At 50.4% G+C, this 15,441-nt stretch overlaps 1 protein-coding gene and 1 non-coding gene across 2 annotated transcripts; both read right to left on the reverse strand.

The window, feature by feature from the left end:
• Positions 1-3,741: 3,741 nt before the first annotated feature.
• On the reverse strand, positions 3,742-15,423 carry LOC121561909 (transmembrane protein 41A-A). Its single transcript, XM_041874335.2, has 5 exons — positions 15,152-15,423; positions 8,342-8,492; positions 6,630-6,791; positions 6,018-6,156; positions 3,742-5,028 (listed from the first exon to the last, which is right to left on the reverse strand). The coding sequence occupies exons 1-5, from the start codon at positions 15,325-15,327 to the stop codon at positions 4,826-4,828; spliced, it is 831 nt and encodes a 276-aa protein (XP_041730269.1). The 5' UTR covers positions 15,328-15,423; the 3' UTR covers positions 3,742-4,825.
• On the reverse strand, positions 14,396-14,469 carry trnae-uuc. The gene has a single exon. It is a non-coding gene; the product is annotated as a tRNA-Glu (tRNA).
• Positions 15,424-15,441: the final 18 nt, after the last annotated feature.

Raw genomic sequence — 15,441 nt, forward strand, 5'->3', positions numbered from 1 at the left:
ATTGACTCTGTACCGGTACCCCTGTATATAGCCTGTATATTGACTCTGTACGGTACCCCCTGTATATAGCCTGTATATAGCCTGTATATTGACTCTGTACCGTCCCCCCTGTATATAGCCTGTATATTGACTCTGTACCGGTCCCCCTGTATATAGCCTGTATATTGACTCTGTACGGTCCCCCCTGTATATAGCCTGTATATTGACTCTGTACGGTCCCCCTGTATATTGACTCTGTACCGGTACCCCCTGTATATTGCTGTATATAGCCTGTATATTGACTCGGTACCGGTACCCCCTGTATATAGCCTGTATATTGACTCTGTACCGGTACCCCCTGTATATAGCTGTATATAGCCTGTATATTGACTCTGTACCGGTACCCCCTGTATATAGCCTGTATATAGCCTGTATATTGACTCTGTACCGGTACCCCCTGTATATAGCTGTATATAGCCTGTATATTGACTCTGTACCGGTACCCCCTGTATATAGCCTGTATATTGACTCTGTACCGGTACCCCCTGTATATAGCCTGTATATTGACTCTGTACCTCTACCCCCTGTATATAGCTGTATATAGCCTGTATATTGACTCGGTACCGGTACCCCCTGTATATAGCTGTATATAGCCTGTATATTGACTCGGTACCGGTACCCCCTGTATATAGCTGTATATAGCCTGTATATTGACTCGTGTACCGGTACCCCCTGTATATAGCCTGTATATTGACTCTGTACCGGTACCCCCTGTATATAGCCTGTATATTGACTCTGTACCGGTACCCCCTGTATATAGCTGTATATAGCCTGTATATTGACTCGGTACCGGTACCCCCTGTATATAGCTGTATATAGCCTGTATATTGACTCGGTACCGGTACCCCCTGTATATAGCCTGTATATTGACTCTGTATCGGTACCCCCTGTATATAGCCTGTATATTGACTCTGTACCGGTACCCCCTGTATATAGCCTGTATATTGACTCTGTACCGGTACCCCTGTATATAGCCTGTATATTGACTCTGTACCGGTACCCCCTGTATATAGCCTGTATATAGCCTGTATATTGACTCTGTACGGTCCCCCCCTGTATATAGCCTGTATATTGACTCTGTGCACGGTCCCCCCTGTATATAGCCTGTATATTGACTCTGTACCGGTCCCCCCTGTATATAGCCTGTATATTGACTCTGTACCGGTCCCCCCTGTATATTGACTCTGTACCGGTACCCCCTGTATATTGCTGTATATAGCCTGTATATTGACTCGCACGGTACCCCCTGTATATAGCCTGTATATTGACTCTGTATCGGTACCCCCTGTATATAGCCTGTATATTGACTCTGTACCGGTACCCCCTGTATATAGCCTGTATATTGACTCTGTACCGGTACCCCCTGTATATAGCTGATATAGCCTGTATATTGACTCTGTGCACGGTACCCCCTGTATATAGCTGTATATAGCCTGTATATTGACCGTGCACCGTCCCCCTGTATATAGCTGTATATAGCCTGTATATTGACTCTGTACCGGTCCCCCTGTATATAGCCTGTATATTGACTCTGTACCGGTCCCCCCTGTATATAGCCTGTATATTGACTCTGTACCGGTACCCCCTGTATATAGCCTGTATATAGCCTGTATATTGACTCTGTACCGGTACCCCCTGTATATAGCCTGTATATAGCCTGTATATTGACTCTGTACCGGTACCCCCTGTATATAGCCTGTATATTGACTCTGTACTGGTACCCCCTGTATATAGCTGTATATAGCCTGTATATTGACTCTGTACTGGTACCCCCTGTATATAGCTGTATATAGCCTGTATATTGACTCTGTACTGGTACCCCCTGTATATAGCCTGTATATAGCCTGTATATTGACTCTGTACCGGTACCCCCTGTATATAGCCTGTATATTGACTCTGTACTGGTACCCCTGTATATAGCCTGTATATTGACTCTGTACCGGTACCCCCTGTATATAGCTGTATATAGCCTGTATATTGACTCTGTACCGGTACCCCCTGTATATAGCCTGTATATTGACTCTGTACCGGTACCCCCTGTATATAGCTGTATATAGCCTGTATATTGACTCTGTACCGGTACCCCCTGTATATAGCCTGTATATTGACTCTGTACCGGTACCCCCTGTATATAGCTGTATATAGCCTGTATATTGACTCTGTACGGTACCCCTGTATATAGCCTGTATATTGACTCTGTACCGGTACCCCCTGTATATAGCTGTATATAGCCTGTATATTGACTCCGTACGGTACCCCCTGTATATAGCCTGTATATTGACTCTGTACCGGTACCCCCTGTATATAGCCTGTATATTGACTCTGTACCGGTACCCCCTGTATATAGCCTGTATATTGACTCGGTACCGGTACCCCCTGTATATAGCCTGTATATAGCCTGTATATTGACTCTGTACCGGTAACCCCTGTATATAGCTGTATATAGCCTGTATATTGACTCTGTACCGGTCCCCCCTGTATATGTAGCTCAGTTGATAGAGCATGGCGTTTGCAACGCCAGGGTTGTGGGTTCGATTCCCACGGGGGGCCAGTATAAAAAAAAAAATGTATTCACTAACTGTAAGTCGCTCTGGATAAGAGCGTCTGCCAAATGACTAAAATGTAAATGTAAATATAGCTGTATATAGCCTGTATATTGACTCTGTACCGGTCCCCCCTGTATATAGCTGTATATAGCCTGTATATTGACTCTGTACAGGTACCCCCTGTATATAGCCTGTATATAGCCTGTATATTGACTTCGGGTACCCCCTGTATATAGCTGTATATAGCCTGTATATTGACTCTGTACCGGTACCCCCTGTATATAGCTGTATATAGCCTGTATATTGACTCTGTCCCGGTACCCCCTGTATATAGCCTGTATATTGACTCTGTACAGGTACCCCCTGTATATAGCCTGTATATTGACTCTGTACCGGTCCCCCCTGTATATAGCTGTATATAGCCTGTATATTGACTCTGTACCGGTCCCCCCTGTATATAGCTGTATATAGCCTGTATATTGACTCTGTACAGGTACCCCCTGTATATAGCCTGTATATAGCCTGTATATTGACTCGGTACCGGTACCCCCCTGTATATAGCTGTATATAGCCTGTATATTGACTCTGTACCGGTCCCCCTGTATATAGCTGTATATAGCCTGTATATTGACTCTGTACCGGTCCCCCTGTATATAGCTGTATATAGCCTGTATATTGACTCTGTACAGGTACCCCCTGTATATAGCCTGTATATTGACTCTGTACCGGTCCCCCCTCTATATAGCTATATATAGCCTGTATATTGACTCTGTACCGGTACCCCCTGTATATAGCCTGTATATTGACTCTGTACCGGTACCCCCTGTATATAGCTGTATATAGCCTGTATATTGACTCGGTACCGGTACCCCCTGTATATAGCTGTATATAGCCTGTATATTGACTCTGCACCGGTACCCCCTGTATATAGCCTCGCAACTGTTATTTCTACTGTTTTTTTACTGCTTTTATTTTTTAATTATCTATTGTTTACTTAACATTTATTATTCTTAAAACTGCATTGTTGGTTGAGGGCTTGTAAGTAAGCATTTCACTGTAAGGTCTACACCTGTTGTATTCGGCGCATGTGACAAATAAAATGTGATTTGATATTAAAGCTGATCTACCCCCTCCGGTTGTTTACATGTTATTTTTATTGACAAATAAGATGTCCAGACAGCAAACTACATTTACATTTTGAAAGTGACAATAGATTTTAAAAAATACAGATTCCTCACAATTGATAACTTGTTGACAATTAGAAAAGGAAACCCTTATATTTACACAAACATTCAACCAAAGGTGACTGGATTTCATTGTGACTTAGGACTCTATTCAATCTGTATCACTGAAGCGTTACAGATTGCGCGGTCTAAATTTAAAGGTCATTTCCAACTGAGCCGACATATGCAGCGTTTACCGCGAATGTAGCCTGCTAAAACGGGAACATTGCCTTTAAATTTCAATCACGCTGTACCGCTGACCTTCAGCGATTGAAACCAGCCCTTAGTGATAGGCAGCAGTAAAACGATACAGGTGGAACAATTCAGAAAAAATATGTTGTAAAAAAAAAGATATTCAATTCCCTTTGTAATAACACACACGACAAAACCTACATACCTCTAACCCTTCCCTCTCTACAACGGTCTTCACAGGACATCCTTTTCCGCTTTGAGGTAGCTAGCTGTTTAAAACAGAGACACAGGGCACTTCTAAAGGCACGTGTGTACCAACAACAACAACAACAACAACAACAACAGAATGTAGTCTATCCAAAAATACATGTCTCTCAATTACAGTATCTTCATCAAACAAGAACAACACCAACACTATTATTTTAATTAATATGTCTACTCCCTTCACCCATAAAAACACAAAATGGCTTAAAATACCTTTACACAGACACAGACTCGGTCCATACATTCTCTAACATGGAGACGTACTCACAGACGTACTCATCTCCCTTCTGATGTGAGGTCATCTACTGTGGGAAACCTCAGTTCCCATCTCTCTCACACTGAATCAATGTTTCCTCCTGCATCCAGCCCACTGACAGGAATATGGACAGGCTGACCCAGGCTGACCCAGGTTGACCCAGGATGCTCACTGAGCCTTAACAAAAAAATGGAAGCTGAACTTATAGGATACAGACTATCCAAAAATACCAAGGCACTCCTATATCCTACAACTTCATCCTCTATTTGTTGTTATTTCCACAGGACTGGGAAACCCTTGCTCGCTCACAGAGTCTTCTTGTTGACTCCATTATCCAGTTTGAGGTATGTCTGGCTGTGGTGTCTGATGAGGGTCCCGGGGAGCAGGGCCATGCAAGCTATACCCAGCAGCTGTAGCACTTTGCCCCAGGAGAACAGGTCATCCAGAGAGGACACCTCAGACAGCATGGAGCCCGCCTGGACACAGATGAAGTTGTATGGGATCAGGCCTGGAGGGATTAGAAGCCAGAAAGACATGAGACACACAGAGGGACAGAGGGAAAAGAAGCCAGAAAGACATGAGACACACAGAGGACAGAAAGACATGAGACACACAGAGGGACAGAAAGACATGAGACACACAGAGGGACAGAAAGACATGAGACACACAGAGGACAGAAACACACGAGACACACAGAGGACAGAAAGACATGAGACACACAGAGGACAGAAACACATGAGACACACAGAGGACAGAAAGACATGAGACACACAGAGGGACAGAAAGACATGAGACACACAGAGGACAGAAAGACATGAGACACACAGAGGACAGAAAGACATGAGACACACAGAGGACAGAAACACACGAGACACACAGAGGACAGAAAGACATGAGACACACAGAGGACAGAAACACATGAGACACACAGAGGACAGAAAGACATGAGACACACAGAGGGACAGAAAGACATGAGACACACAGAGGACAGAAAGACATGAGACACACAGAGGACAGAAAGACATGAGACACACAGAGGACAGAAACATAATGAGACACACAGAGGACAGAAAGACATGAGACACACAGAGGGACAGAAACACATGAGACACACAGAGGACAGAAAGACATGAGACACAAAGAGGACAGAAAGACATGAGACACACAGAGGACAGAAACATAATGAGACACACAGAGGGACAGAAACATAATGAGACACACAGAGGGACAGAAAGACATGAGACACACAGAGGACAGAAAGACATGATACACACAGAAGCCAGAAAGACATGAGACACACAGAGGACAGAAAGACATGAGACACACAGAGGACAGAAACATAACATCAATCATTGCTAAATTTGTTATGATCTTTTAAATAAAATCCTAATTTCTAAAGACACGGATCATAGAGAGATTGTCTCTGAATATTAATAAGACAAGGACTATAAAGGACCAATGAAGGAAAAGACTGAATCAGTTTCTGCTCCTGCTTACCGATGAAGACTGAGAAGAAGAAGAACGTGACAGGGATGTTGACGATGGGGGCGGACATGTTGAGGAACCAGTTAGGAGTCATGGGGAAGAACCTGAGGAAGAGGAGGAAGAAGAACAGACAGGACTGGTTCTCCTCCACCTGGGAACCAGGGCAGGAAAAGAGAGCTGGTTAATATCTGTATCTACCACCCAGTGGTCATATAGCCAAATGTCAGTGTTGGCATCCTACAGATCACTCTACCAAAGCCACGAGCCTCGCCGCTGAGCGAGCTACTTCTAGGTCTCAGAGCAGGTGAAGTCACAGATTGAACACTGCCACCAGAACGCTAACTAGCTAACCATTTCACATCGGCTACGCTAACTAGCTAACCATTTCACATCGGCTACGCTAACTAGCTAACCATTTCACATCGGCTACGCTAACTAGCTAACCATTTCACATCGGCTACGCTAACTAGCTAACCATTTCACATCGGCAACGCTAACTAGCTAACCATTTCACATCGGCCTACGCTAATCAGCTAACCATTTCACATCGGCTACATATACTTGTAATAACTTGGGATGACGGGAGTTCACCTGTTAAACGTGGGGGTTGTGCAGACTACGTACCTTCCTCTGCAGCATGGAGACCTGGCCAGGGAAGAGTTTTGTGATGTAGCGTTTCCCGAAGGCCTGGGAGAGGAGGTAACACATGGTGGAGCCCACAGTGGTCAGAACACAGGCTAGCACCAAGCCCTGCCATGGGCCGAACAGGGCACCCGCTAGGATGTTCTTTAGAGGACAGAGAGGAATCAACAGCAATCAGAGCTGATTATATGATTACAAACATGTTTTATAATGTACACTACCAGTCAAAAGTTTGGACACACCTACTCATTCCAGGTTTTTTCTTTATTTAAAAAAAACAATTTTCTACATTGTAGAATAATAGTGAAGACATCAAAACTATGAAATAACGCATATGGAATCATGTAGTAACCAAAAAAGTGTTAAACGATTTGAGATTCTTCAAAGTAGCCACCCTTGCCTTGATGACAGCTTTGCACACGCTTGGCATTCTCTCAACCAGCTTCATGAGGTAGTCACCTGGAATGCATTTCAATTAACAGGTGTAATAATAATATAATATGCCATTTAGCAGACGCTTTTATCCAAAGCGACTTACAGTCATGCGTGCATACATTTTTGTGTATGGTGTGCCTTCTTAAAACTTAATTTGTGGAATTTCTTTCCTTCTTAATGCGTTTGAGCCAATCAGCTGTGTTCTGACAAGGTAGGGGTGGTATACAGAGGATAGCCCTATTTGGTAAAAGACCAAGTCCATATTATGGCAAGAACAGCTCAAATAAGCAAATTGAAACAACAGTCCATCAATTCTTAAGACATGAAGGTCAGTCAACATGGAACATTTCAAGAACTTTGAAAGTTTCTTAAATTGCAGTCGCAAAAACCATCAAGCGCTATGATGAAACTGGCTCTCATGAGGACCGCCACAGGAATGGAAGACCCAGAGTTACTGCTGCAGAGGATAAGTTCATTAGTTACCAGCCTCAGAAATTGCAGCCCAAATAAATGCTTCACAAATTTCAAGTAACAGACACATGTCAACATCAACTGTTCAGAGGGGACTGTGTGAATCAGGCCTTCATGGTCGAATTGCTGCAAAGAAACCACTACTAAAGGACACCAATAAGAAGAAGAGACCTGCTTGGGCCAAGAAACACGAGCAATGGACATTAGACTGGTGGAAATGTGTCCTTTGGTCTGGAGTCCAAATCTGAGATTTTTGGTTCAAACCGCCATGTCTTTGTGAGACGCGGTGTGGGTGAATGGATGATCTCCGCATGTGTAGTTCCCACCGTAAAGCATGGAGGAGGAGGTGTTATGGTGTGGTGGGGGTGCTTTGCTGGTGACACTGTCTGTGATTTATTTAGAAGGAAAAGCAGCTAACAAGTGCTCAGCATATGTGGGAACTCCTTCAAGACTGTTGGAAAAGCATTCCAGGTGAAGCTGGTTGAGAGAATGCCAAGAGTGTGCAAAGCTGTCATCAAGGCAAAGGGTGGCTATTTGAACAATCTGAAATATATTTGGATTATTTGTTTAACACTTTTTTGGTTACTACATGATTCCATATGTGATATTTCATAGTTTTGATGTCTTCACTATTATTCTACAATGTAGAAAATAGTAAAAATAAAGAAAAACCCTTAATGAGTAGATGTGTCCACACTTTTCACTGGTACTGTATATTGAGATGTTTGTCTACAATTTCTGCTTCTGAGTGAGTGAATGAGTGAGTGAGTGAATGAGTGAGTGTGTACCAGGAAGGAGGAGCCAGGGATGGCGAAGGACTGCTTGTAGATATATGCGCTACAGAAGAGAAGCAGGACGTATCCAGTGTGTTCTGTCTTGTAGAACTGTAACAGCTCTGACAATTCTCTTAGCTCTACCAGGTCTGAGGGGAACTTCAGCCTGAAAGGAGGGATCACAACACAGATGGTATCATGAGGGCTGGGGCGGGTGGCTGGCGGCAAGGGCCGGTCTGATCTGGGGCTGGGGCGGGTGGCTGGCGGCAAGGGCCTGTCTGATCTGGGGTTGATGAGGGCGGGTGGCTGGCGGCAAGGGCCTGTCTGATCTGGGGCTGGGGCGGGTGGCTGGGCGGCAAGGGCCTGTCTGATCTAGGGCTGGGGCGGGTGGCTGGAGGCAAGGGCCTGTCTGATCTGGGGCTGGGGCGGGTGGCTGGCGGCAAGGGGCCTGTCTGATCTGGGGCTGGGGCGGTGGCTGGAGGCAAGGGCCTGTCTGATCTGGGGCTGGGGCGGGTGGCTGGAGGCAAGGGCCTGTCTGATCTGGGGTTGATGAGGGCGGGTGGCTGGCGGCAAGGGCCTGTCTGATCTGGGGCTGGGGCGGGTGGCTGGCGGCAAGGGCCTGTCTGATCTGGGGCTGGGGCGGGTGGCTGGAGGCAAGGGCCTGTCTGATCTGGGGCTGGGGCGGGTGGCTGGCGGCAAGGGCCTGTCTGATCTGGGGCTGGGGCGGGTGGCTGGAGGCAAGGGCCTGTCTGATCTGGGGCTGGGGCGGGTGGCTGGAGGCAAGGGCCTGTCTGATCTGGGGCTGGGGCGGGTGGCTGGCGGCAAGGGCCTGTCTGATCTGGGGTTGATGAGGGCGGTGGGGGACAAGGGCCTGTCTGATCTGGGGTTGATGAGGGCGGGTGGCTGGCGGCAAGGGCCTGTCTGATCTGGGGTTGATGAGGGTGGGTGGCTGGCGGCAAGGGCCTGTCTGATCTGGGGTTGATGAGGGCGGGTGGCTGGCGGCAAGGGCCTGTCTGATCTGGGGATGATGAGGGCGGTCGGGGGACAAGGGCCTGTCTGATCTAGGGTTGATGAGGGCGGTGGGGGACAAGGGCCTGTCTGATCTGGGGTTGATGAGGGCGGTGGGGGACAAGGGCCTGTCTGATCTGGGGTTGATGAGGGCAGTGGGGACAAGGGCCTGTCTGATCTGGGGTTGATGAGGGCGGTGGGGCGGTGGGGGACAAGGGCCTGTCTGATCTGGGGTTGATGAGGGCGGTGGGGGACAAGGGCCTGTCTGATCTGGGGTTGATGAGGGCGGTCGGGGACAAGGGCCTGTCTGATCTGGGGTTGATGAGGGCGGGTGGCTGGAGGCAAGGGCCTGTCTGATCTGGGGTTGATGAGGGCGGGTGGCTGGCGGCAAGGGCCTGTCTGATCTGGGGTTGATGAGGGCGGGTGGCTGGCGGCAAGGGCCTGTCTGATCTGGGGTTGATGAGGGCGGTGGGGGACAAGGGCCTGTCTGATCTGGGGTTGATGAGGGCGGTGGGGGACAAGGGCCTGTCTGATCTGGGGTTGATGAGGGCGGTGGGGGACAAGGGCCTGTCTGATCTGGGGTTGATGAGGGCGGTGGGGGACAAGGGCCTGTCTGATCTGGGGTTGATGAGGGCGGTGGGGGACAAGGGCCTGTCTGATCTGGGGTTGATGAGGGCGGTGGGGGACAAGGGCCTGTCTGATCTGGGGTTGATGAGGGCGGTGGGGGACAAGGGCCTGTCTGATCTGGGGTTGATGAGGGCGGTCGGGGACAAAGGCCTGTCTGATCTGGGGTTGATGAGGGCGGGTGGCTGGCGGCAAGGGCCTGTCTGATCTGGGGTTGATGAGGGCGGGTGGCTGGCGGCAAGGGCCTGTCTGATCTGGGGTTGATGAGGGGCGGTGGGGGACAAGGGCCTGTCTGATCTGGGGTTGATGAGGGCGGTGGGGACAAGGGCCTGTCTGATCTGGGGTTGATGAGGGCGGTGGGGGACAAGGGCCTGTCTGATCTGGGGTTGATGAGGGCGGTGGGGGACAAGGGCCTGTCTGATCTGGGGTTGATGAGGGCGGTCGGGGACAAGGGCCTGTCTGATCTGGGGGTTGATGAGGGCGGGTAGCTGGAGGCAAGGGCCTGTCTGATCTGGGGTTGATGAGGGCGGGTGGCTGGCGGCAAGGGCCGGTCTGATCTGGGGCTGGGGCGGGTGGCTGGCGGCAAGGGCCTGTCTGATCTGGGGCTGGGGCGGGTGGCTGGCGGCAAAGGCCTGTCTGATCTGGGGTTGATGAGGGCGGGTGGCTGGCGGCAAGGGCCTGTCTGATCTGGGGTTGATGAGGGCGGGTGGCTGGCGGCAAGGGCCTGTCTGATCTGGGGTTGATGAGGGCGGTGGGGGACAAGGGCCTGTCTGATCTGGGGTTGATGAGGGCGGTGGGGGACAAGGGCCTGTCTGATCTGGGGTTGATGAGGGCGGTGGGGGACAAGGGCCTGTCTGATCTGGGGTTGATGAGGGCGGGTGGCTGGAGGCAAGGGCCTGTCTGATCTGGGGTTGATGAGGGCGGTGGGGACAAGGGCCTGTCTGATCTGGGGTTGATGAGGGCGGGTGGCTGGCGGCAAGGGCCTGTCTGATCTGGGGTTGATGAGGGCGGTGGGGGACAAGGGCCTGTCTGATCTGGGGTTGATGAGGGCGGGTGGCTGGCGGCAAGGGCCTGTCTGATCTGGGGTTGATGAGGGCGGTGGGGGACAAGGGCCTGTCTGATCTGGGGTTGATGAGGGCGGTGGGGGACAAGGGCCTGTCTGATCTGGGGTTGATGAGGGCGGTGGGGGACAAGGGCCTGTCTGATCTGGGGTTGATGAGGGCGGTGGGGGACAAGGGCCTGTCTGATCTGGGGTTGATGAGGGCGGTCGGGGACAAGGGCCTGTCTGATCTTGGGTTGATGAGGGCGGGTGGCTGGAGGCAAGGGCCTGTCTGATCTGGGGTTGATGAGGGCGGGTGGCTGGCGGCAAGGGCCTGTCTGATCTGGGGTTGATGAGGGCGGTGGGGGACAAGGGCCTGTCTGATCTGGGGTTGATGAGGGCGGTGGGGGACAAGGGCCTGTCTGATCTGGGGTTGATGAGGGCGGTGGGGGACAAGGGCCTGTCTGATCTGGGGTTGATGAGGGCGGTGGGGGGACAAGGGCCTGTCTGATCTGGGGTTGATGAGGGCGGTCGGGGGACAAGGGCCTGTCTGATCTGGGGTTGATGAGGGCGGGTGGCTGGAGGCAAGGGCCTGTCTGATCTGGGGTTGATGAGGGCGGGTGGCTGGCGGCAAGGGCCGGTCTGATCTGGGGCTGGGGCGGGTGGCTGGCGGCAAGGGCCTGTCTGATCTGGGGCTGGGGCGGGTGGCTGGCGGCAAAGGCCTGTCTGATCTGGGGTTGATGAGGGGCGGGTGGCTGGCGGCAAGGGCCTGTCTGATCTGGGGTTGATGAGGGCGGGTGGCTGGCGGCAAGGGCCTGTCTGATCTGGGGTTGATGAGGGCGGTGGGGGACAAGGGCCTGTCTGATCTGGGGTTGATGAGGGCGGTGGGGGACAAGGGCCTGTCTGATCTGGGGTTGATGAGGGCGGTGGGGACAAGGGCCTGTCTGATCTGGGGTTGATGAGGGCGGGTGGCTGGAGGCAAGGGCCTGTCTGATCTGGGGTTGATGAGGGCGGTGGGGGACAAGGGCCTGTCTGATCTGGGGTTGATGAGGGCGGGTGGCTGGCGGCAAGGGCCTGTCTGATCTGGGGTTGATGAGGGCGGTGGGGGACAAGGGCCTGTCTGATCTGGGGTTGATGAGGGCGGTCGGGGACAAGGGCCTGTCTGATCTGGGGTTGATGAGGGCGGTGGGGGACAAGGGCCTGTCTGATCTGGGGTTGATGAGGGCGGTGGGGACAAGGGCCTGTCTGATCTGGGGTTGATGAGGGCGGTGGGGGACAAGGGCCTGTCTGATCTGGGGTTGATGAGGGCGGGTGGCTGGCGGCAAGGGCCTGTCTGATCTAGGGTTGATGAGGGCGGTGGGGGACAAGGGCCTGTCTGATCTGGGGATGATGAGGGCGGTGGGGGACAAGGGCCTGTCTGATCTGGGGTTGATGAGGGCGGTGGGGACAAGGGCCTGTCTGATCTGGGGTTGATGAGGGCGGTGGGGACAAGGGCCTGTCTGATCTGGGGTTGATGAGGGCGGTGGGGGACAAGGGCCTGTCTGATCTGGGGCTGGGGCGGGTGGCTGGCGTGCAAGGGCCTGTCTGATCTGGGGGCTGGGGGCGGGTGGCTGGCGGCAAAGGCCTGTCTGATCTGGGGTTGATGAGGGCGGGTGGCTGGCGGCAAGGGCCTGTCTGATCTGGGGTTGATGAGGGCGGGTGGCTGGCGGCGAGGGCCTGTCTGATCTGGGGTTGATGAGGGCGGTGGGGGACAAGGGCCTGTCTGATCTGGGGTTGATGAGGGCGGTGGGGACAAGGGCCTGTCTGATCTGGGGTTGATGAGGGCGGTGGGGGACAAGGGCCTGTCTGATCTGGGGTTGATGAGGGCGGTGGGGGACAAGGGCCTGTCTGATCTGGGGTTGATGAGGGCGGTGGGGGACAAGGGGCCTGTCTGATCTGGGGTTGATGAGGGCGGGTGGCTGGCGGCAAGGGCCTGTCTGATCTGGGGTTGATGAGGGCGGTGGGGGACAAGGGCCTGTCTGATCTGGGGATGATGAGGGCGGGTGGCTGGCGGCAAGGGCCTGTCTGATCTGGGGTTGATGAGGGCGGGTGGCTGGCGGCAAAGGCCTGTCTGATCTGGGGTTGATGAGGGCGGGTGGCTGGCGGCAAGGGGCCTGTCTGATCTGGGGTTGATGAGGGCGGGTGGCTGGCGGCAAGGGCCTGTCTGATCTGGGGTTGATGAGGGCGGTGGGGACAAGGGCCTGTCTGATCTGGGGTTGATGAGGCGGTGGGGGGACAAGGGCCTGTCTGATCTGGGGTTGATGAGGGCGGTGGGGGACAAGGGCCTGTCTGATCTGGGGTTGATGAGGGCGGTCGGGGGACAAGGGCCTGTCTGATCTGGGGTTGATGAGGGCGATGGGGGCTTGGAGGGCGGAGGCAGTGGTGGGCTTGGGGATGAGGTTGCACTCTCAACATTCTCAACTTTACAGGCATTCCAATAATCACATTACAGTATGAGTGACAGTGGGAGGCTGAACTTGAACATGAAAGGACAATCAATCAACTACAGTATATGAGTCATGGTACTCATCGGTGCATGGGTCGTTCCACCTCAAAAAGCCCAAGAAAGAGAATTGACACCCACCATCTCAGATTGACACCCAGCATCTCAGATTGACACCCACCATCTCAGATTGACACCCAGCATCTCAGATTGACACCCACCATCTCAGATTGACACCCAGCATCTCAGATTGACACCCACCATCTCAGATTGACACCCACCATCTCAGATTGACACCCACCATCTCAGATTGACACCCACCATCTCAGATTGTTCTGAAATCGTTTCTGTTGTTAGAAACAGAGAAGATTAGCATTCCTGCAACATTATTTTGTTGAAATATAATTTGATCTCTGAGAAAGGAAGTTAATTGATTGCATCCAAATTGGCCATTTTAATTTACAGGATTCATGTTCCCAGTGAATTTGGTGATGTTTTTCTTTCTGCTGTTGAGAGAAATGAGTCGTTGAAGTTGTTACGTCCCATCCTACATCCTGACCCTCTAAGCAGTCTATTGACAAGGTATGACAGCAACCAGGCTTTGGTACCTATATTAGTATTTTCCCGCTTCATGTTCAAATCATCCTAAGGTATCTAAAAATGTATTGTGTAACTAAATGATGTTACTTATACATGATTGGGATATGAAGCACGAAAATGCTAATATAGGTACCATTGACTTGCATTGGGGGGGGTTAATGAACTAATTGTAGGAACAGCACCATCTAGTGGTCAGAACCTGATAATATCAGGATGTAGGATGGGACATAAACCTAACATTTTTACATTTTAGTCATTTAGCAGACGCGCTTATCCAGAGAAACTTACAGTTAGTGAGTACATACATTTTCATACTGGCCCCCTGTGGGAAACGAACCCACAACCCTGGCGTTGAAAGCACCATGCTCTACCAACTGAGCTACAGGGGACTACAACTTAAATTACTAATTTCTTTGAACAGGGGGAAGAAAACATCACCAAATTCACTAAGAATACATTACATATGATGCAGAAACAAGCCGCAGCTCCATATTCTACTTGTCAGACATAGAAAACGGATATTCTATACTTGTTGTTGGGTTGGGATTGGCGTGGAAAATGTATACAAAATATATGCACTCACTAACTGTAAGTCGCTCTGGATAAGAGCGTCTGCTAAATGACTAAAATGTAAAATGTAAAAATGCGTGGGGATCAGTGGGTGGCTTTTGACCATTTATTTGGATTCCTCATGTCATACTCATTGTTAGAATAAAGTTTGGTCCAAATCAGATGTTAGGTACTATATTTATTGATCATATGAATCCTATCAATTCAAATGGCCAAGATGGGTGCAATCAATTAGCTTAATTACTCAGATCAAATTATATTTCAACAAAATAATGTTGCAGGAATGCTTATCTTATGTTTCTAACTACAGAAACGACTTCAGAACAATCTGAAATGGTGGGTGTCATGGCTTGCTGAAATGACATGGAACGACCCTGAATATAAATGATGTACCTGGACCAAAATAATGATGATAAGATGCATGGAAAGAAATCATTGACTCATTTGAAGTCGCTAGCAAGCACGAGTCAGAGCCACACACTGTAGCCTACATAATAACTACCTGTGTTCTTTGACTTCGCCTCTGAAGTCCTTGTTAATGTCGATATCTGACGTTTCTTCATTTTCAGTCGCTTTGGGTGGGAGTTGTCGCGGTCCGGTCGGAAGGTAAGAAGACAGAATGTACAGATAGAAAGTAGCGGCGCCAATTACAGCTATTAAACCCACAATTGACCGCATAGTTAAAGAAGAAGCTAGCTGGTCTACACGTATTTCACAATACAGGAACCGAGTATCGGGTGAGACAGAAGGGGGACAATAACAAGCGCTGGACCAAAGAGGAAAAGGGGGAGC

Source organism: Coregonus clupeaformis, unplaced genomic scaffold (assembly GCF_020615455.1).
Source record: "Coregonus clupeaformis isolate EN_2021a unplaced genomic scaffold, ASM2061545v1 scaf1300, whole genome shotgun sequence".
Classification (NCBI taxonomy): Eukaryota; Metazoa; Chordata; class Actinopteri; order Salmoniformes; family Salmonidae; genus Coregonus; species Coregonus clupeaformis.

What these genes read in the sequence shown, in the direction of transcription:
- LOC121561909 (XM_041874335.2), bottom strand. Translation starts at nt 15,327, where the DNA reads ATGCGGTCAATTGTGGGTTTAATAGCTGTAATTGGCGCCGCTACTTTC. An exon ending in GGCGAAGTCAAAGAACACAG is followed by an intron (nt 8,493 to 15,151) that starts GTAGTTATTATG and finishes CCCTCCTTTCAG; the next exon opens with GCTGAAGTTCCCCTCAGACC. An exon ending in TCCCTGGCTCCTCCTTCCTG is followed by an intron (nt 6,792 to 8,341) that starts GTACACACTCAC and finishes TGTCCTCTAAAG; the next exon opens with AACATCCTAGCGGGTGCCCT.